The 22646-nt window shown below is 39.6% G+C and overlaps 2 protein-coding genes across 3 annotated transcripts; one reads left to right on the forward strand and one right to left on the reverse strand.

Moving 5' to 3' along the window:
- Nucleotides 1-1562: 1562 nt before the first annotated feature.
- PPP1R26 (protein phosphatase 1 regulatory subunit 26) lies at nucleotides 1563-14808 on the forward strand. Of its 2 annotated transcripts, none has more exons than XM_043987307.1 (2): nucleotides 1563-1644; nucleotides 8461-14808. In XM_043987307.1, exon 2 carries the CDS (start codon nucleotides 8525-8527, stop codon nucleotides 12329-12331), a length of 3807 nt encoding a protein of 1268 aa, XP_043843242.1. In that variant the 5' UTR covers nucleotides 1563-1644; nucleotides 8461-8524; the 3' UTR covers nucleotides 12332-14808. The 2 variants fall into 2 exon arrangements, with proteins under 2 accessions (XP_043843242.1, XP_043843241.1); XM_043987306.1 differs by lacking the exon at nucleotides 1563-1644 and adding an exon at nucleotides 2331-2631.
- Nucleotides 14809-18290: 3482 nt separating this feature from the next.
- C2H9orf116 (chromosome 2 C9orf116 homolog) lies at nucleotides 18291-22159 on the reverse strand. The gene is made up of 3 exons (XM_043987336.1): nucleotides 21923-22159; nucleotides 20855-20933; nucleotides 18291-19668 (listed from the first exon to the last, which is right to left on the reverse strand). The coding sequence occupies exons 1-3, from the start codon at nucleotides 22063-22065 to the stop codon at nucleotides 19480-19482; spliced, it is 411 nt and encodes a 136-aa protein (XP_043843271.1). The 5' UTR covers nucleotides 22066-22159; the 3' UTR covers nucleotides 18291-19479.
- Between the last annotated feature and the right edge of the window lie 487 nt (nucleotides 22160-22646).

A 22646-nucleotide genomic window follows, 5' to 3' on the forward strand; every position in this document is an offset into this window, starting at 1 on the left:
TACGAGGTATCTATGATGTGCAAGACCCTCTGCAGCACGTTGAGAATAAAAAGATAGGTATGACATGGTCCCTGCTTACAGCCTAAGGGGGCAAGAACATACAATGGGAAACAGAGTGGCATCAGGAAAAAAACACTGGATTTGTAATCAGAGTTCCTGGATCTGCCACCTACTTCCTATGTGACTTTGGGCAAATCAGTTAACCTCTCCAGCTCTGTTTTCTCATCTGTAAAGTAAAGAAATAGATGACCTCTAAGGTCCCTCCCAGTTCCCTCCCATGAACTATGAAAAAAGGGAGAATGAGATAAGGGCAAAGCTGCTGGCCAGGCAAGGTATTATCAGGAATTTAAGAAAAGAGAAATCACTTTCTCTGGTGAGGAAGTGCTATAGAGAGGAGAAATGGTGAGTGAACAGGGAGCATCTGAGTTGGAGGCTTAAAAGAAAAGAGGGACTTCAGCAGAGATTGGGGATGGGTTGCTATTCCTGACAGAAAATACTCATTCTCCCATCTCTATCTTTACACTGGTTATCTCCCATGCCTGGAATGCCATTGTAGCATAGACTCCTAGATTTAAAACCAAATGGGACCTTGGACTACTTCAAATCCATCCCCCGTCCTTTTACAAAGAGGAAACAGACTCATAGAGGATAAGTGACTTGCTCACATTAAGCAGGTAATAAATGGAAGAACTGGGATTTCAACCCAGGTTCTCTGACTCCAGATTCCATGCCCTTTCCATGCTACAACACACTGCTATTCCCCATCCTCACTTCTATTCTGGATTTCATAGTTTCTTTCAAGATTCAGCTCAAGCATCACCTTCTGCCTGAAGCCTTTCCCGGTCGCCTTTGTTAGACTTTCTAGGCCATCACAAGGTGAAGGGGACCCTACAAGAGAAAGGGATTCACTCGGATGGTGCCAAGGCCTGAGTACTGGACAGGTAGAGTGTTTCTTTGTGGAACTTAGCCAGAGGATCCAGAATTTCAGCCTGCAACATCCCTGGGGCAGTTCCAAAAAGTTCAAATTACGGAGGAAACATAATCTCTGTTCTGGAGTTTGGGGGACCAGGGAGGATCAGGGACAGTGTTCTACTACAGGACAGGTGTATTCCCAAATTCCAGGCCTTTAGACTTTACCAGAGTGCAGGCATGCCGTCCCCTTAATGCCAAGCTACTAGGCAGTTTCCAGAGGCTCTGACCACTGTGGCTGCTTCCCTGCCTTCCTAGGAAGAGAGTAGCAGAGACCTAGGGGCCCGTAGAGCAGGTCGAGGAGAGAAACAGTTGAGAGGACTGGGAGGCAAGCGGTTAGTTGTCTTGCGAGTTTCGTCCCCATTTGAGATCGGGTTTGCAGGTTAGAGGCTGGACAGGCGCACTACACACTCTCCCCCGCCCCCACCCCTTAGCCGCCCCCATTCCCCCCCCCCACCAGCCACCCCAACGTCTCGCTAGCCCTGGCACCCGGCTCCCTCCCGCCTGTCTGGGCGCGTACACACCCCGAAAGCTACATCGCCACCCCTTCTTCACTGGCAACAAACCGGTGTTCCCCCCCCCATCCCCACCAGCGCATGCACGGATAGCATCTTTCCCGTCCTGCGCCCACGCCAGCGAGTGTGCACACCAACCCACCCAACCCTCGGGAACACGGTAGGGTACTGAGGAACTAATAGTAGGAGCTCTGGGAGGGAGGGGAGGAGTAGAGCCTCGGAGTAAACGAGCGCCGGGTCTTGTCGGGGAGGGAGGGAGGATTTAGAGCCACACCAAAAGCCGTAGCGTTGTAAACGCAGGAAGGGAGGTTGCAAATGTACCTAGTAGAAAAATGTAAAGAACCAAACAAAAACACCCCCCTCCAAACCCCCAGCGCGCGCACAAAGGGTCTATAGGCAGCACATTGCGCGCACCCCAGCCTCGAAGGGAAGCCCGTTGCGCGTGCACGAGCCTCGATGTCTACTGGGTGTGCACCACTCTGGCTGGAAGGAGCGCTGCGGGGTGGGGTGGGGTGGGAGGCAGGGAGGTGCGGAGAAACGGGTAAAGGGGAACATAGGAGACCCCATACCCTGGATCATAAACTCATAAAATGCCAGGACTTGGGAAAGCCCCTCGGGCTCATCATCACTCCTGGACTAGGAGGTTGCCTTCCGCTCATTCAGTGTCTTTCAATTGCTAGAGCTTAAGTCCGGCCGAGGCCGGTGCAGGGGGCCAGGCCCTTCTCACTCAACTCCCTCAGCGCGCGCCCGGATGGAACCCGGACCGGCGGGGCGGTGGGAGGGGTAGAGCGCGAGGAAGGGGGGCGCGCGCGCGGGGAGGTGGCTTAGGGTTCGGCCGGGGGGGAGACTTCAGGAGGGGAGCACACTGCCCCCGTGGCCCTCCCGTCTCCTCCCCCGGGGAAGGGGAGGGGGCTTCGGGGGCTGACCGGACCGTCCGCGGTGGCGGCGGCAGCTGCGGCGGCTGCGGCAGCGGCAGGAGGAGGGAGAGGAGGCGGCGCCCTGCGCCCTCCGGAGCGAGCCACGGCTCAGCTGGGAGGCCAAGCGGGCGGAGCCGCGGCCCTGGAGGCCCCGGGCCCCGGGAGGCTCAGTCCCTTGGGCCGGCTCCGCGCCGCCTCACGCTCCACGGCCGGACCGGGCCTCGGCTAAGGTGAGCCTCAGGCAGCGCGGCAGGGCCCGGGAAGGCACCGGGGGACGGAGGTCAGAAAGTGGGCCCAGAGGCCGGCGTCCATCGGGGCCTGGGAAGGTGGCTGGGCCGAGCCTGCCGGAGGATGTGCTGCCCAGGGTGCGGAGAGGGGGTCTTCCCTCCGGGGGGAGGGCAGTTATCCCTGGGAGACGGGGGTCTTGAGGGAAGGGGCTTTGCCCCCCGGAGAAGTCTAGCAGAGCTGAAAGGGGAGGAACCTAATCCCTGTGGGATCTGGGCTCCAGCCCCTGGATGAGGGGATCCGAGGGTCGGGGGCTAATTTCGGGGCAGCAGTTTTTATTGTCCCGCTGGAGGGATTAGCCAGGGGGAATGTGGGGGGAGGGGTGGAAGGGAGGGGAATTTTCGGAACCGAAGGGGGACATATAGAATCTCTCGATACTTTAGTTTCTTCTGTAAAAAGGACATCGTAATGGCTTCCACCCTGATCTCCCAAATGAAATCTTCTTAGATGTCAGCCTTTTGAGAATTAAAAGCCATTCAGAATGGAATTATCTGTTTGCACACTTTTTGTGGACAGTGTAAATCCTCAAGAGAGGTGGCATTTCTGTTTCTTTGGGGGCCATTGCTAGAGATGGAAGAATGATTGTATTTGACTAATATTGAACAGCATATTCTCGCACATAGTAGGTCCCTAATCAGTGCCTGACAAAGTAAAGATCAAGAATTAAGAAACTATCCCCCGACCATCTAGATTTGAAGTTCAAAGAATGCAAAATAGGGTAATATCCTGATCCTTTGTGGTCCCCATCTAAACAGTTTCTACAACTCTTACAGCAGCTTTGTTAAAGGTAGGAAAACTGTTGTGATGTTGTTAATAGTGTCAGGATTGCTCGTCCATAAATATAAAGTACACACCCTGCTTATAAGGTAACCACAGCCCTTCTAACTGTCAGGGAAAGGATCTCTCTCTGACTCACCATGGTCCTGAATTAGGAACAAGATGATTCTTGAAATAATACCTCTTCCTCTTGTATTTTAAAACTAAATTCAAAATTTCATTAAAAAAATAAGGAAAAACCCCAAACAAAATATATAGTAAAGCCCAGAACTGAACCACTCCTATCCCAGAGCCCTTTTCTAAGGTGTAAAGTTTAATCCCTCAGCAATTCAACAAATAGTTATTAAATCAGTGCTTATTATGTACAAAGCACTATGCCAGGCTCTAGATTGACAGTAACCCTTGATAAAAATTGATTTTAAAAAACTTGATAAAAAATTTAGAGCATTTTTTTTATTTTTGTTTTTTCCTTCATAAATTGTTGCCTTAATCCACAAATCTTTTTTATTCTTAATTCTTGAGCTGAAATGAGATTAAGGTGCTTTCTATCCCCTTTTTAAAAAGAACTTCTTTTGTTCAAGCTTGTATTTTGCTTTTAACTGCAGGTGTGCAGTATTCACAGGGCACTCTGCTCCCAATTCAATTGCATTCACAGTGGGTACTATATTTTGGCAAAGCCCACTTTTAGTTTTGCCTCAAAAAAGCCTCATGAATTCCTGGTACAGTTTAAAAGAATGATTCATCTAACATTTAAGGTCTATTTAAACTATAGTTGACAATATCAAAACAGTAAGATGTTGCCAAGAGAAATGTGTTTGGAGATTTCATCTTGGATGTTTTGGGTTGTCTTTTTTAAAGCTCATTCCTGAACTAGATTGTTAAACAATTTAGAAAACTCATATATGTAATCCAAACTGTATTAAACATTTAAAAACACACAACCCACATCAATTTTCTTATCAGAATAGTGATGGCACAGCTTATATAAGTAGAAATCATTGACCAGGTAGAGCTCATATTCTTTTCCTCCCCCTTTTTTATTTTTTATTATGGCCTTGAAAAACAGCAACATGAACCTTTCCATATGCACAGAAAAACAAAGATTTCAAATGAAACCACAAACCTCTATTATGTACCGAAGCTTATATCATTTCCCCAAGAATGTATCTCCTTATGTCAATTTTTATTAAAAATATAATAATATAGATTAACTGTGAACAGGTACATTTTGTTCCAGTGTGTATTCTTTTTTAAAAAAATTTATTTCCAGGGGCAGCTGGGTGGCACAGTGGATAAAGCACTGGTCTTGGATTAAGGAGAACCTGAGTTGAAATCCAACCTCAGATACTTTGACACTTACTAGCTGTGTGACCCTGGGCAAGTCACTTAACCCCAATTGCCTCACCAAAAAAAATATATATATTTTCAGTTCCAAATTCTTTCCCTTCCTCCTTCCCCTTCCCCACCAATTGAGAAGACAAGAAATAAGATACCCATTTCTATATGAATCAGTCATGCAATATACAATTCCTCATTAACAATGCAGGGAGGGGTAAGCAATAAAAATAAAGAAAATGTGATTAAATCTGCACTCAGTTCTAAAATTCTCTCTCTGGAGGTGGATAGTATGTTTCATTATGGGTCCTTTGGAATTGCGTGGGATCACTGCATTGATCAGAAAAGCTAAGTCTCAGTTGGTTGACATTACAATATTGCTGTTATTGTGTACAGTGTTATAATTCTACTCACTTCACTTTGCATCAGGTTGTATAAGTCTTCCCAGGTTTTTCTGAAACCATCTCCTTTGTCATTTCTTTTTTTTTCCTTTTTTTTTTTTTTAAGTGAGGCAATTGGGGTTAAGTGACTTGCCCAGGGGTCACACAACTAGTAAGTGTTAAGTGTCTGAGGCTGGATTTGAACCCAGGTACTCCTGACTCCAGGGCCGGTACTCTATCCACTGCGCCACCTAGCTGCCCCTCCTTTGTCATTTCTTACAGCACAATAGTATTCCATCACAATCATATACAACTAGTTCAGCCATTCCCCAATTGATGAGCATCCTCACTGTTTCCAATTCTTTGCCACCACAAAAAAGAGTTACTATAAATATTTTTTGTACATATGGGCCCTTTTCCTTTTTCTTTGATCTGTTTGGAGTACAGACCTAGTAACAGTATTGTTGGGTCAAAGGTTAAGCAGTTTTATGGCCCTTTGGGTATAGTTTCAAGTCATTTTCTGTGTGGTTGGACCAGTTCAATGTGTGTTCTTAAAAACAGCTTTCATTTTTGAATCATTTTCATTAAGTATATTTCTTTCTGCCAAATTTCGTGACCACAGTTTATTTTTGTTTTTATTTTTAATTAAACTTTATATTACTATGGTTTTAAAACTTCAGTATTCCAAGCTACTTTAACTCATCCAGTGCACATAGGTTGTCTACAGACTTTTTTCAGAATTTTGGTTAGGACCGTAGTTCCTTTTAGTGAAGAGGAAAGAGAAGAAGTGAAATCTCAGTTCAATTCATGTAATCTTAGACTTAAGAGCTGTTTGAGAATCTTGTGGCATAGTGGATAAAGGGTCAGCCTTGGAGCCCATGACATATACTAGTTGTTTGGCCTTGGACAAATCACTTAACTTCTCAGTACCTTCATACAACTTTCACACTCTAAATTGCAAAGGGTTTCCACACCAATGATTTCCTTTATTCCACAGTGAAATGAAATCCTAGATTTAAGCCAAAAATGTATGCTTAATAATAACGAAATATTAATCTCTTTTTATAAATGTTCCCGTTCCACCACACAACAGACTTCACAAAGAAGCCATTTCTTTGTTCTTATGTCAGAGGAAAGGCAAATTTTCATGGTTTCAGGGCTTCTTAAACTTTTCCCACTTGCAATCCCTTTTTGCCTGAGAAATTTTTACTCGACCCGAGTATATAGGCATATAAAATAGGTATACATAACCTTTTACTGTTGCCAAATTTTCACAACCACCACAATTCAGTGTGGAGATCCACAGTTTAAGAAGCTCTGATCTGTTTGTTGCAGGGGAGGTAGCAAGTAGGGGAATTGCATTACAAGTTGTTAAACTCTTGTGATTTCTGTGTCATTTTAGTATAGTTCAATTTTTATTCTTCAATTTGGAGAAAAATATAATGCTAAATGGGTGCAGCTGTGATAAATCTTTAAAGAGAGAGGTAAAAAGTTAAAAGGACATGTAAATGAAACAATTAAGAGTCAGCTCTGAGGCATTTTAAAAACTAAATCAACTTTTCAATGTCATAGAATTCACTCCTGAGGAGAACCTCTTCAAGTAATTGCATTTAAATGATGACATTATAGTTTCACACTTGGAATATAAATCATTTCATTTGCTTCATAATTTTCTTTTTTGCAACTGCTAATTATTCATAGGATGATAGAATTATAGCTTTAGAGAGGAAGGAACCTTAGAGGTCATTTAGTCCAATCCTTTTAATTTACAGAAGAGACCCTGGCTCAGAAAGGTTAAATAACTTGACAAAATCATATGGGGCAGGGTTAGCTAGGTGGCGAAGTGGATAGAGCACCGGCCCGGGATTCAGGAGTACCTGAGTTCAAATCCAGCCTCAGACACTTAACACTTACTAGCTGTGTGACCCTGGGCAAGTCACTTAACCCCAATCGCCTCACTAAAAAAAAAAATAATAATATGGGGCAGTAAATTTCAGGGCTAGAATTTGAATACAGATCCCCCAACCCCAAACTACTGCTCCAGAAATGTTTTTGTTTTTTTAAGAGCATCTTGCTCTTTTTTATGATCATCTAGCCAATGTATATCTATAGATATTTAGTATTTCAGTTCCCCTTTGGGAGGAGTCTGTGTTGTAGACTTGTAAAAACCAGATAAATAGTTTAAGTATTAGCTTAAAGGAAAATGTGTCATTATGATGGAGAAAACTATAACCTAAATTTTCATAATTTGTAGTAATAGTTGCAAGCTAAAATGCTTCCTATTCAGCTCAGTTTCCTCATTCATTTTGTAGGTCACACCATTACATGCTCCCCATTGGAGATGGCAGCACAACTGATTAATGGAATGCCCCCTGACTTAAGAATCAGACACGTGGTCTCTACTCCCATCTCTATCACTAACTTAGTCTTCCCTTCTCTGGGCCTTTATTTCTTCATTTCCACAATGAAAAAGTCAAATTAGCTGAATTCTAATGTTCTTTTCCAGTTCTCATATTTTATGATTCTAAGCCTGGTCACAATGAAAAATTTCCATTTTCTCTTCTTAGAAGTAGTAAGATTACCAAATTATCCCACATAAGTGTAAATAACAAAGCTTTGCCACATACTTACATATCACTCCAGTGATTAAAGAATTAAATTTATTATTAACATAATACACGATGATTTTTTTTGGTGAGGTAATTGGGGTTAAGTGACTTGCCCAGGGTCACACAGCTAGTAAGTGTCAAGTGTCTGAGGCTGTATTTGAACTCAGGTGCTTCTGAATCCAGGACCAGTGCTTAATTCACTATGCCACCTAGCCACCCACTATATAGCTACTTTTAACTAAAAGAGATACACAAGTAAATTGAATCAGTGGAAGGCTCCACTAATTTCATAAGATTACATAAAGAGCCCAGAAGCTGATTTGAATCACAATAGCTGTTTAGTTTGATATATTTCAGTATTCCATGCCACCACAGGATTAAAAGTGGTATGACTTTCCCCTGAGCAGAATTGGTGGTAATTATTTTTACAAATTAAATATGACTACAGGAGACAATGACAGTATTAGGCAAATATTAGTTTAAAAGTTTGTGTATTTTTTTTCTTGATATACTTTTAGGGAATTATGTATAAAGGAACTTCTAGGGAATTTTGATATTCATGGCAAAATTGAAATACCATAAGAAGACATTACCAATTCTGTCATGCTGGTTATTAACATCATGGGTTTCTTGTACTTAGAATATAAATGGCCCTTTCTTTGTTTCTTCACAGGATGTGAAACGGATATAAACATAAAAAAATCGTCCCTTTGCACACTCCATCATTGTCTGCTAGAATGTTTCTAATGAATGCCCCTCCTGTGATTGCTCTACAGTCAAAATGGGAATCATTTGGACAGTCAGGGAGTTTTAGATTTCCTGTGTGTTTCTCAGAATCTGAAGAGGATATTGCTAGAGCATCTGTAAGTGCAAAAGTTCAAATGATCATAAACAACCTGCAAAGTGAGGAGGCTTCCTTGGGCATGAACAATGAGTACATTATGCAGAAAAATCAAAGGGGAGGTAAATACAAAGGAGCCAGAATCGCAGCTGCTAATACAATTGTGCTTAAAGAGCACTCTACATATGCCAAAAGTGAATTGTCTACTGAATTTGACCACATGGAAGATGACTCCTCAGAGTTTGGACCTCTTGTATTGGAATCAGACAGTGATGATTCTGTGGACCGGGAGATAGAGCAAGCAATACAGGAATATCTAAAGGAGAAAAGCAACTCTATTCAGTCATCACCCAGCAGCAATGCATCTTGTTTTGGTACAACAGTTGGGAATAACAGAGTCAAACAAGAAGATCTCCCTCAGAACAATGTGACCACTCACCTACCTCCTGTGAAATGTAAATCTGATGTGATATCAGAAGCTGTCATTTGTAATCCCAAGAGAATCCATGAAAAGCCAAGAACTAGTTCTCCTCTTAGTGTAAGTAGTGATGACTCTTTTGAGCAAAGCATACAAGCTGAAATAGAGCAGTTCCTAAATGAGAAGAAGCAACAAGAAGTCCATAAGTATGGTATCCCTTTGGATAAAAGAACAGAGCAAAAAGAAGTCTTGGAGAAAGCAGTCTCTAAATCCAGTAAAGAATCCTTTGTCAAATCAAATCGCCAAGATTTAAAGCAAGGATGTAAAGAGCTAATCTTCAAACAGTATCCAGAATTGGGGAAGACTAATGTACAGCCCAAGTGCTTCAAGCCTAGAATCAGCACAGAATCTGAAAACTTTACTAATATAAGGCTGGCACTTCCTAAACTGGCAGGGTGCCATCCTTTAGAAACAGCACAAAATAAAGGTGTAGAGAAAAAGCATTCCTGGGCAAATAGAAGGGAACAAAGAATCAAAAGTGCAGCTCTTGTATATGAGATATCTGATTCAAGTAGTGATGATGGCATTGAAGAAGCCATTCAGATGTACCAATTGGAGAAAACGAGAAAGGAAGCCAGTTCTACAGTGGATAATAACCTATTGCAAAAAACACAGCCCCGAAATGACAAAGTATCAGACTTGGCCGCAAGTATTGCAGTTGGTTCTTCAAAAAGTGCCTTGCTTGAAAGCCACAAAAAAACATTGAATAGCAAGAGGAAACAGACTGCTACAAAGGCTACAGAACTGAGCAATAGTAGCTGTGACTCCAACAAACTCTTTAAACCACTGAAAGAAACCAAAGTTTCTACACCTCCCATGAATACAATTGCCAAATGTGAGTTTACAGTACAACCCTCATTCCAGGCTGAAACATCTGCTGAATTAATGTGTGCGGAAGCTATACTTGACATTTACAAAACAATCATGCCTTCCCATGTGGAAAGCAATGACAGATCACTTTCTACAAACCCTCTCTTCTCTTCCCAAAATGTGCCTTCCCACCCTGACAGTGATAGCAGCTTGGTAGACAGTGATGATAGCATTGAGCAAGAAATCAGAACCTTTTTGGCTCTTAAGGCACAATCAGAACATTTACTGGCCAAACCTGAAAACCTCTCCAAGTCTGTACAGGGACCACTATTGCCTGAACACAGTAATCAGGGCAGTAGCCCCAAAGTCCCTCTTTCTAAGACACTGAAGTTATCACTGTGTTGCAAAAGGAAACTTAAAGGGGAAAGGAAAGTGGTGAAGCAACTAACACCGAAGAAAACTAAAGGGTTAGAAAGAGAGTGCCCACAGGAAACCGAGTATGGTCAGGTGAAAATTCATATGTTCCAAGAAAAAAAAGATTTGAGCAGTCAGGATAAAATCTGTAACTCTGAAAGCAGAGAGGATGAGATGACTTGTCAGTTCCTCTCTTCCAATTTAGTTGGGCTGATTGATGAGCACATTGCCTTAGATCTGAGAAGTGGTTTATCACAAGCCCATGGTAAAGTAGCACAGGGGAGAAATTTGGAACAAGAGAGGCCTGGGTCTGGGGATAAAAGTAGTTCTTTGGACAGTGATGAAGACCTTGATACTGCTATTAAGGACCTATTAAGATCAAAGCGCAAATTAAAGAAAAGATGCAGGGACTCCAAACCTCACTGTAAAAAAAAGGTTAAGCTTAGTAGCACAGGAACTCAATTTTTAGATAAATTTAATAAGCTCCAAAAACACTGGAAAGATAAGAGTCCTCACTTACTGAAAAGCTGCCTCCCGGGTTCTAAAAAAGACAATAGGGAGAACACAGTAAAGAAATCTTTGAACACTTGTAACAACAGAACAGAAAGAGGGAAACAGGAAAAGAAGCAAGAGGATCTACAGCTGGCATTCCAATTGGAGAAAAAAATTTTCTCAAAACCTATTTTAGTTTCAAACGATATGGAAATCAGTGAAAATCGGAACTCTGCAATCAGTACAATCTCACTGTCTGATGACAGTAGTTCAGTGGATAGTGATGATAGCATTGAACAAGAAATTAGAAAGTTTTTGGCAGAAAAAGCCAAATATTCCATGAGCAGTTCAGAAATTAAGCAGGGTAGTATAACAACAGCTCTTGATATAGGGGGAGTTTCTAAGCCTGAGATTGTTAGTGGAAAAGAGAAGCATCCGTCTGTGGGGCATCTGCCTGGCTTATTATCTAGCCAAAGTCAAAAGAATAAGATAGTTTCTCAGAAAGCTGAGGACCTAAAAATCTCTGATAAAACTGTAATACAAAGTGCAATAAATATTTTAAATGATGGTAGGAAAAGTACATCTTGTCCTGGGAATATCTACCTCCATTCTACTTTGGCTGTAAAAACAAAACATGAGACAGTGACACCTAAAAGTTGTTGTGGCAGTTTATCTGTAAAGGAAACACCAGTAGATAAGAAAGATGTCTGTATCAAAGACCAAAGTCAAAAAAGTCTCGAACCCACTGATACAGAAAATGTTGCCAGTAGGTTGCAGAACTACTATATTACTGATAATACCACTCCAGAAAAAAGTAGCCCTTTTCAGGGAAAATGTTGCTGCAAAAGTACACGTGATCAAAAATGTGTACCTGAAAGTGAGAGAAATTTGCTTTTAAACAATAGACATTATGCTCTGCAAAGTGATTTTGTTCATGAGGGAGTGTTCCAGAATATTTGTGTGCTTCACACAGGAGGTAAAGAAACAATGCAGAAAGGGAATCATAGGAAGGAAAGAGAAAAAAGATTAAAGGATCAAACAAAGAGTTCTGCAAAGTATACAATAGATCATCAGCAAAGTTTACATTTGGCAGGATTTCATTCTCTGATTCCAACTGGAGTATTTAATTTTGGAAAAAGTACATCTCAAGGTAGCAAACAAACAAGTCTTTTAGATTCAAACCAGGCAGTCCCTTTGCAGGTGCCCCTCTTCACCTCATTAAAAGAGAACAAATTGAGCAAAGATTCAGGAATATTTGGAAGTTCATACTTGCTTTTGAAAAAGGAAGGGTCTGACTGGCAAAGTAGAAAGACACGGGCAGAATTAAACATACATGAAGTAAAGAAATTCAGTTCAGGAGGGAAAATGCTAAATTTAAGAAATAGAAGGATTGTTGATAAAGATGCCCAAGATCAGAAAGTATTAGAGAATGATTCCAGTGAATTTAATGGCACCTCCATAGAGGAAAGCAGAAATTCAGTGGGAAAGGGAAAGATCCTAAATTTGTAAGTAGATTTTTTTCATGGTTTTCATGAGTCTTTGTATAAAATAATTGAGTGTAGATAGAGAACTAGAACTGCTAAATAGAGCTCAACAATTATTTAGAGAGCTTGGTATTTAAAGGGGAGAAAGCAGTTGTCTGGAGTTGCTAATATGCGTTCACATGTACATATGTATACTAATGTGAAACAAATATTTCTATTAACAGGTATGTCCTGGGTAAATATAGATTTGTAGCATTTTATACATTATTTAAAGTGCAGTAATGAAATTTTTTTAATCCAGTAGTTAATTTTCTAGAATATGTGTAACTACAGTATTCTGTGGTCATGTATTATTATAGATGGGAAAACACCCATGTGGAATTAGTAACTGTGAGGAACCCAAAATAGACTAGACAAACCTAGGCTTCTCCAGTAATTACTAACACTGCCAACTTTAAATATATGTAATATTTGACTAATTACTGATGAAAATTTTTAGCTATCAAACTTTGGAGGTCTAAAAAGTCATTGATGAGACTCTTTAAATAGCAAATTCTTTTGGTGTTTCAGGGCAAAGGTATCATGTCAGTAAAACTTCTTATGGACCATTTTCTATCCAAAGTTAAACAGACTTTGGGGACATAACCTCTTAAATACCGATCCCATTAGTCTCAATAAACTCCTGAGCATATTTTATGACAACTCTTTCACTAACTTGAAAAAGCTCTCTATTTCCTCTCTATTTCAGAGGATGTGGTGATCTATATTGATGTAAGGGGACTTCCTCACTTATTTTTTATAGGATTTCCCTCTAAGGATGAAATCACAGGTCAAAAAGAGTGTAAGAGGGAGAACTTTTGAACAGTAAATGTTTCAAAGCACAAGTACAGTTGAACAGTTGTTTGAGCTCTCCACTTTTAAGCTGAGAAATCCCAAATAAAATTATTTCAGTAGCAGTATTATATCTACCATACAATTTATATTTCCAAAGTATGCCTGGTAAAAGTCATCTGAAGTTTTCTAATATATAATCTTGTTCTGTAACTGAACAGTTACAAAATCTAAATTAACTGCTTTTTGTATTGGATCTACTTTTTAAAATTTTTTAATAGTGGTTGTAAAATATGAAAGTTATGTATGTATTTTAAATTTCATCCCTTTCTTGATATGTGCAATAAAATAAGCAATGTTTATAGCTGCTTAGGAAAATCAATCACCAAACATTTATTGAGCACCAGCAGTGTGCAAAATGCAATATTAGATATTGTGGAGGGATTAATAAGAAATGAAAACTCAGCTTTTACCTTTAAATGAACTTAAATCTAGTTGAATATAGAAAACCTAAAACACTTGAAACACATATAACATGTTTTGAATAATTTCCTGGGGCATTATGATCTACTATCTATCAAATGTTTTCAGTGCCCCAAGTCAATCATATGTGTGTATCTATATACACACAGAGGCTATATGTATATATTGTCTTGAGATACACGTTATACATCCATTTAGCGATCATTTAATAAGCACCTTCAATCTGTAAGGCACTGTGCTAGGTGCTGAGAGAGATACAGAGATAACTAAGGCAAAATCCTTGCCCTCATGGAACTTACAACCACATATGTAAGTATGTCTTCCTTATATTAGAAATTTCTTTTCAAACCATAATTCAGTTGTCATAGCAATTGCCTTTCAAAGCTCTTTATACAGTGATTGAACCATTTAATGAGGGCAGCAGACTTCCATGATAAATTTTTTAAATGGAGTCAATGAGAATTTCTTTGTTTCATGGTATATTCTGATGGGGTAGTTTTCTGCCAATGGATTATAGACCATTGAAATGAGATAGAATGGTATTAGTCATATGTTATTATAGTGAAAGACAGCGATTTTTCTACTTCCATTGTGGGCTTAGGGCTGCAGGGCATCAACATGTTAAGACATTTAAATTATGGGCATTTATTTACTCATCAAACTTGTATTGGTCAACACTAGATTTTTGTTGTCTGACCATCATTTTGCAGAAGAACATTTCATTTTTAAAAACTTTTTACCTAACTTAGCTATGGTGTGCCTAGAACAGTGTTTTGTCCTAAGTTTAGAATTGGAGTTAGTTGGTATTTTAAAATTCAGATGAGTTTTTCTGTATGTTATTTTTCCACAAGTTTAAGCAGTGATTCATATTAATACCTGAATATGAAACAAGGTACCATTTGTGTTGAATGTGTCCTTATTGGAAAATTTTGGTAAAACAATTTTAGGATTGAAATTTCTATCTGATGCTCCAATTGGTGTCTGTGTGTTTATATCTTTTTTTTTTTTTGTAGAAGATTGGTTCACTTAAGTGCTTCCAAGTAAAATATAAACCCATGTAATCTGTGCTTTAAATGTCATTTCCTTTTTAAAGAGCACTTTTTAAATTAAAAACAAAAATCAACTTGTTTTGTATATAAGAAATGGTATAAATTCATAAGTTTTAAAAACTAATAAACAGGACTGTTCACGAACCATGAAAACCAGTTTTTTGTGCTTTTTGTTATCTCAGAATGTAATTTTAAGTTTTATTTTAAAACCTATCCACTTCACAGTAAAAAAAAAATCCTAGTTAATTAAGGTATGACATAAGAATAAGAATCTTTATACTTAGGATCTTACTTACTTGACCAATCTCAAAGACCACAGAGTAAGAAACAACATAATGCTTTGAGTATTATTGAGTACATCTCAACTTTAAGGTCTTAATAGTAACCAAACAAAAGCTGTCCCAGTGCAGTGAATGAAGAAACAATGTAAGGCCAACTTCTGCCTGTTTCATATTGACCTCCTTAATTCTGCACACTACTCCTTCATTCAGCCAGCATTTAAAAATTTTATTCATGCACAGTACTGTGCTAGACAAAATGAAGAATATAAAATAAATAAATGGCATAGTCCTTTTCCCCCTGGAATTTATTGTCTGGTAGAAGAGGCAAGATGTAAATCAAATAGCTAGGAATAATCAAACACATTCCTAATAACTTTTTTTTTTTTTAAGTGAGGCAGTTGGGGTTAAGTGACTTGCCCAGGGTCACACAGCTAGTAAGTGTGTGTTACGTGTCTGAGGCCAGATTTGAACTCAGGTACTCCTGACTCCAGGGCTGGTGCTCTATCCACTGCGCCACCTAGCTGCCCCTCCTAATAACTTTTAAAATGCTAAACAAAATAAGCTCTTCACATCCTTAATAATATAAAGTCACCTATGAAAAACAAACTAAAGAGCATATGATACTCTCTGGGCCATCAAACTGACCTGTTTCCTATTCCCCACATATGACATTCCATCTTCTGATGGATGCATTGGGGTTTTTAACCTACTCAAGTTCCCTTGTACCTCATTTTCTTTCTGATTCTGATGATAACTTGGGTAGAAAAAGTTAATTCATTGGTATGGTGATGTAGTTGTCCTTACATTTGACAAACTTGTGACCTATTATTTGATTAACAGTACAGGGCATCGGGGGCAGCTAGGTGGGACAGTGGATAAAGCACTAGACCTGGATTCAGGAGGACCTGAGTTCAAATCTGGCCTCAGACACTTGACGCTAGCTGTGTGACCCTGGGTAAGTCACTTAACCCTCATTACCCTGCAAAACAAAAACCAACAACAACAACAACAACAAAACAGTACAGAGTATCTAGGTGGTGCCGTGGGTAAGAATGCTGGATCTGGAGTCAAGACCTGAATTCAAATCCTGATTCAGATATTTACTAGCTGTGTGATCCAGTACAAGTCATTCTTCAGCTTCAGTTTCCTCATCCAAAAAATGGAAATAATAGCACCTATCTCACAGAGTTGTTGTAAGGATCAAATGAGATAACATATAGTAATAAAATCTGGTGTTTATATAGTGCCAACTACATGCCTGTGACAGGTACTATCCTAATTGCTTTTTTAGAAATCAACTTATTTTATCCTCACAATAACCTCATGACCTGGTTGTTATCTTCATTTTATAGTTGAGGAAACTGAAGCAGACAAAGATTAAGTGAGTTCTTAAGGTCACACAGCTAGTAAGTATTTGAGACTGGATTTGAATTGAGGTCTCATTGCCTCTAAGCCTAGAGCTTTATCCATTGTACCACCTAGCTGCCTATATGGTTTTACAAACCATAAAGCACTATATAAATATATCATCTTCAGACACGACTGGAATGGTTATATTGAATTGTATACCAAACAAAAGACTTTTTTCGCCCCTTCTATCACGGCTAACATTTTGTCAAATGTTAAAGTTTCACGGTAGAAGATACAACCTTAACTAAATTCTCTCCCACAAGTTACCCCATACGTAACTAAGGCTTACTGTTTTCTGTATGTAGAGAGCTAGCAAAATATTTACCTTATACTTATCAGTGACTGGCATTTCCCTTGTATGTTTTGCAGCTCTTCTCATTCGGTTTCTCTTGATCCAGAGTTGACAGTAGAGCCTTATGTCATATTGTCCCCAGAGCTTCTGTGTAAGAAGTTTAACCTCCAGCCACTCAGTAGAAAGTTTGACAGATTCTACTTCATCAAATGAAGTTCTTTGAAGCTCATAATTAGAATAGCCATGCAGGAAGTCACAGGGTCGAGTTTGGTTTTGGTTTTGGGTTTTTATCTCCATGTCTTCAAGATCGTTATGTTTAATTGTTATATTGTCACACATATGAAATTTTCATTGATTATTGGTCATTTTTTATATTACTTCTTTTAATATAGATTCTCTTTTAGATTAGGAAAGGGAAAAAAATCATTATTCTGGATGGAATGTTTGTCTGATGAAAGAGTTCTGGGCCAACCCACAATCAAGCATTCCTCTCCAACAGGGCCTTCTTTACTGTTTTGAGTTGTTGTTTAGTCATTTTTAATCCTGTCCAACTCTGTGACCGCATTTGGGGTTTTCTTGGCAGAGATACAGGAGTGGTTTGCCATTTCCTTTTCCAGCTCATTTGACAGGTGAGGAAACTGAGACAAACAGAATTAAGTGACTTGCCTGGGGTCACATAGCTAGTAAGTGTCTGAGGCTAGATTTGAACTCAGGAAGAAGAGTCTTCCTGACTCCAGACCTGGAAGTCTATACACTTTACCACCAGCTACCCCTGTTTCAAGGGAATGCTATTCTAGTAACATATATGATCTAGTACATGGATATCCTTCTTGAGTGGATTCTTAGGACAGAAAATCTTGTTATTCTATGCTTACTGAAAAGTCATTGTACTACATACTGGAGGACCCCCTAAAATAGAAGAAAGATAGTTCCTTACCTCAAGTTTATAGTCTAGTCTTAGTAAGAAAACAAGTACACAAATAACACATAATAAGGTGGGATATATTGTTAGATTCTGTCTTTGTAGCAAGGAGCATAAAGTGGATTTGTTTGGGAAAAACTAATGTTCAGGACACAGAGATTTTACTATTACAATATATCTATTTTTTCTGACAACTACATTATTCATTTTTTAAAAATCATGACTACAAAACAACCAGAGCACTCCTTTGTTCATTATTTTAAGTATACCCAGTTAAGTAAAATATTTACTTGTGACATGTAAAATTAAATGGGTAGTTGCCTTATTTACTGTCCCAAGTTTCAGAAATTAGCTGGGGTTTATAATATGTTTGTTACTTATAAATTAGAAGCTTTAGCACCAGTTTGGGGGCATTAAGCATTTATTAAAGCATACCAAGTATTAGTAAAAAGAGAACACCTGGGTCAGAAAGTTAAGAAAAGGCCTACCTAGCCTATACCTCCATCCTGGCCTGCTTCTTCCTCCAAGTCCTCCACCACAAGCCTGGTAGCTTCCTCTGAGTCCAGAGGAGAGGCGGTCCTTACACCCTGCTTCAAGCTAATTGGCTAGTATCACCTAAATCCATTGGTTCACTGGACTTGAGGGTGGTCCCGTGTTGAGGTCAGAGTTCACAGCCTCTGAGAACAAACCCTCTTGAGGGCCAGGCAGGTGTGGTTTTAATTGAATTTAAGTGAGTTAATCAGCCAAGTCAGTCAATCCAATCAATCTTAATCCAATCAATCCCCTCAAGCTGGGGCCTTTGGGAGTTCCAAGACCCATTATTTTCTCACCTACTTCTTGGCACTTAAAGATAGCCTTAGAACTAGACTATATAAATTTTAGTGTAGCAAATTTATTGTTATCAGTTGGTAAATTTCCTTGCATTACCCTTTTAGAATCATTTAGCATTACTATCATATATATTATACCAGATAACCTACAATAGAAATACAAGCCACTTAAAATGTAATCTCTATAACATTTAGGAAGACAGAAATGTGTGATCTATTTTTTTGTTTTTTTCATAACTGTTTTCCAAAATACTATATGCAAATATTATTAGGTTATAAGAAATCTGAGATTACTTAGTATTAAGACATTAGGTTTGAATTCCATTAGCCAGAAATAGAACATTGTCACACAGTTTTTTATATACTTTAAGGATCAAAAAAGATTTCTTTGTCTTCAGACATTATGATTGTAATCCCTCTACACCTTAGCAACTCTGAAAGATCATTTACTATAGCAAAGAAATCCATCCCCCTGCAGTTCACCTGGTGATAAGCCTCTCCAAACTTGGCTAGGCTGCTCTTTCAACAACAGACACAAGCTTTTAGCATGGTAGACCCTGCCAGAGGTTATGCCCCATTGGCTGTCACAATGCCATGATGCAACACTCAAGTAGATTGTGAGTGGCAGGAAATCATCCAAAACCTTTCCATTACACTTTATCTTCAGTGGCACTTCCATATGATCATGAAAATGTTTCCAGGTAACACTACAGAGAGCAGTTATCATTGCATATCCATTTATCAACTAAAAAACCAAGCACTGTCTAAGGCCCGGTGCCTTGATTATCCATTTCAGTCAATTCCTAGAATTCATTGTATTTCTATTGGTTCTCATCTTTGTTGAAATGCTTAGTAGAAGGTTATTTTTATACCCAAAATAACAATGAGGTTAAAACAAGAGATAATTTGTACTTTGTATGTTTTACTGCCTCAGAAACATACAGAAACTTTTAGTAAAGTTCAGTATAGCCATACTTTTAAAACCCAGTCAATTTAACAGGAACTGATTACACTGATTGTTCAGAAGACTACAATCTAGAAACAGGATTATCATTCAGAGAGGGGGGAGTGCTCATTAATCACAGATTGATGGTTTATTAGCATTGTAACTGGGATGGAAGTTCAATCGATCATAATATGTGATGAAATTATCAGTGCCTGTCACAATGCTCTTGTCAGTGTAGACATTAAAACCGTTGTTTCTGTACATCCCACAACTCCCATAATGCTGAGTAAAAGTATGTGGTGTGGTATGAAAACTTTTCTGGAAAAAAAAAAGAAGAAAAACTTTAATTAGTAGGGATAACAGTTTATTTATAGTGCTTTGCAAAGCACTTCTTTCACCCCAACCATTATCCCTGGCATATAGTACGTACACCCATAGGTACTACAAGTAAGGACAATAGACAGCTGGAAAGTTAAATAGCTTCCTTCATCACTTAATAGTTACCCAAGATCACATAGGTAGTAAGTGGCCAAAGCAGGATTCGAATCCAATTTTCTGGCTCTGTTTGGTGCACTTTCTGCTCTGTGAAACTCTTTCAATCATCACTGGGATACCACCATAGATTGTATCAGCATTAACATCTTTTCAGAAATAAAATTAGTTCTAAGTCTTCATGATATAATTCTATGTAATTTGATGTTATTTAGGCCTACTAGGTGGCATAGTGGCTAAAGTGCTGGGCCTGGAGTCAGGAAGATTCATTGAATCTTCCTGAATTCAAATCTGACTTTACATACTTACTAGCTCTGTGACCCTGGGCAAGTCACCTAACCCTGTTTGCCTGTTTCCTCATCTGTTAAATGAGCTAAAGAAGTAAATGGCAAACTACTCCTGTATCTTGCTTTGCCAATAAAATCCCAAGTGGGCTCATGAATAGTCAAACATGACTGAAAAATGACTGATTATTTACCAGGCCTATTAAAATAAGTGACACTGAGGGGCAGCCAGGTGGCACAGTGGATAGAGCACTGGCCCTGGATTCAGGAGGACCTGAGTTCAAATTTGGCCTCAGACACTTAACAATTACTAGCTGTGTGACTCTGGGCAAGTCATTTAACCCTCATTGCCCTGCCATAAAAAAAAATAAAATAAGTGACACTGACCTTTGTCAGATACTTTACGTAGACAATATATTCAGCAGACTGTATTTAAGAACAATTGTGCCCATTGCTGAGGGAGATGGAAGTTTAGGTAACAGCACCTGCCCTCGTGGTAAGTGAATGAAGGCAGGGATCACAGAAGGAGTCAATGACAAAACCAGGAATAGAATTCAGACATCCTGTCTCCGAGTTCTATGCCCTTGCCCATGTTACCACTTTTTGCGGTTTCTACCACCATCTTCTCTCCCCCCTCCCAATTTGTCTCTCCTTAAACCAGTGCCTAAAATTTTGGTCTCTTCTTCCATAGAAACCTTCCATCTCTCCTGAGCCCATCTCATACTTACAGGCATTTCATGTACAGTAGGTGTTCTGCTACCGTAGGTTTGGTTAGATGTCCTGTATACTGGATGAGTTTTCTTAGTCCTATTAGATAAAAAACACATTTTACTATGCATTCAATTGTTTTATCTAAGTCATATCTCAGTTCAGATCACTTTAATGACTTTTTTTTTGTCTAGAATAACACTAGGAGAATCTCCTGGGGGAAGGTATGCAAATGATGGGGAAATTGAGAACCCCCATTGGGCAATATTGACTTCCCAGAAGAAGCACTGGAATAGACTGTCATCTTCTCCCTGTCTCTGGTTATGCCCGGTTTTGTTTCTAGACACACACACATACACATACACCCCTCCGTAAGCCTAAACAAACCAAAGGGCAGAGACCCCGTTACTTCCCCTAGGACAGCCCTCCCTCCACACCCCTTAAATTTTTTTTGGGGGGGGGAGGGCAATGAGGGTTAAGTGACTTGCCCAGGGTCACACAGCCTGTAAGTGTCAAGTGTGTGAGGCCGGATTTGAACTAAGGTCCTCTTGGATCCAGGGCTGGTGCTTTACCGCTGCACCATCTAGCTGCCCCCACACCCCTTAAATTAATAGAGATTAGCTCAGATGAGTATTGGATGAAAAACACAATGTCTTCCTGGAGGATTCTGGGAAGACTCCATAGATATCTTGCCTTGGAGACGCAGAATTCTGGATTAGTAGGTCAGAGCCCATGTCCACAGCTTCTAGACAGGCTTCCAGGTTGATCTGTTGGAGCCCCTTCAACTTCAGAGTCTTCAGGGGCTACTTCAAGGAGAGGTATGTTTGGAGCCTGTATGGCATGGCCTTAAATACAGCCACTATGGAAACAGGCCGAGACTCCTAAAAATTTATTCCCCTAATTTAGACGGGTAGTTTTGATCATGTTGCTTCTGTATCCTCTGTAATCAGGCAGCCTAAGTACATTAGGTAGGGCATCTAGACCATGGCATTTTGCTGTCGAAGGTCTCATCGCTAGTTCCTATTCTATAAACCCTTCCTACCTCCCATCTCTTTACAATATTATTCCCATACAGTTCCCTTTCTTACCTGTAGTTCCGAAACCACCCAGGGTTATTGAACCTGGCGGGCAAATTGTGGCTCACTCGGTAATAATCACTGGTTTTCTCCAAGTAAGCTTCTGCCTTTTGTTCATCTTGGTCAGAAGATTGTTGAGGGGCTTCCTGGGGCATTTCACCTCCTGTGTAACAGAGCAACAATTTGGGAAGGAAACACAAGAAAGAGACGAGGCAAAATTAAGCTGAGTTTTTCAGGGCAGCAAACATTCTGTTGCTAAGCAACCTAGAACTTGACTTGAAAGTAGCTTATTCTTAAAGGTACAATACAATTCCATGCCATTTTCAGAACTCCATTTATCTAACAGAATTCATTTTTATTTTAGATTGACAAGCTATGTTCTTCAATATGGTGTAACAAACATCTTTTTTGTTCCTTGGGGAAAATATACACAGGATCCCAAAAAACATTTATAGAATTGAGGAACTATAAGTCCATTTAAAAATTAATATTGCTAATTTTAGTATTAAGAATTTGTGATTCTATGGGCCCAAGTAACCAGGTACATTCATATTGTTTGTTCTTAGGGTGGAAATTTCTTGTTGATATGACAGATCTCTAAAAAGAACAGTTCTTTGGATAAATGTTCAAATATAATTCCTTATTTCTTAAGAAATCCAATGAAATTGTAAATGCCAGGTCACTAAAATCGCTAGCTTTACATGACTGTTTCACCATCATCACCACTGTGTTGAGG

Source organism: Dromiciops gliroides, chromosome 2, assembly GCF_019393635.1.
Source record: "Dromiciops gliroides isolate mDroGli1 chromosome 2, mDroGli1.pri, whole genome shotgun sequence".
Taxonomy (NCBI): domain Eukaryota; kingdom Metazoa; phylum Chordata; class Mammalia; order Microbiotheria; family Microbiotheriidae; genus Dromiciops; species Dromiciops gliroides.

Bases quoted from the DNA above. Each gene is read 5' to 3' on its own strand.
- C2H9orf116 (XM_043987336.1), bottom strand. From the start codon at position 22,065: ATGCCCCAGGAAGCCCCTCAACAATCTTCTGACCAAGATGAACAAAAG. The intron at 20,934-21,922 runs GTAAGAAAGGGA...TTTATCTAATAG, and splicing joins GGGTGGTTTCGGAACTACAG to GACTAAGAAAACTCATCCAG. The intron at 19,669-20,854 runs GTAAGTATGAGA...TTTTTTTTCCAG, and splicing joins CTACTGTACATGAAATGCCT to AAAAGTTTTCATACCACACC.
- PPP1R26 (XM_043987307.1), top strand. From the start codon at position 8,525: ATGTTTCTAATGAATGCCCCTCCTGTGATTGCTCTACAGTCAAAATGG.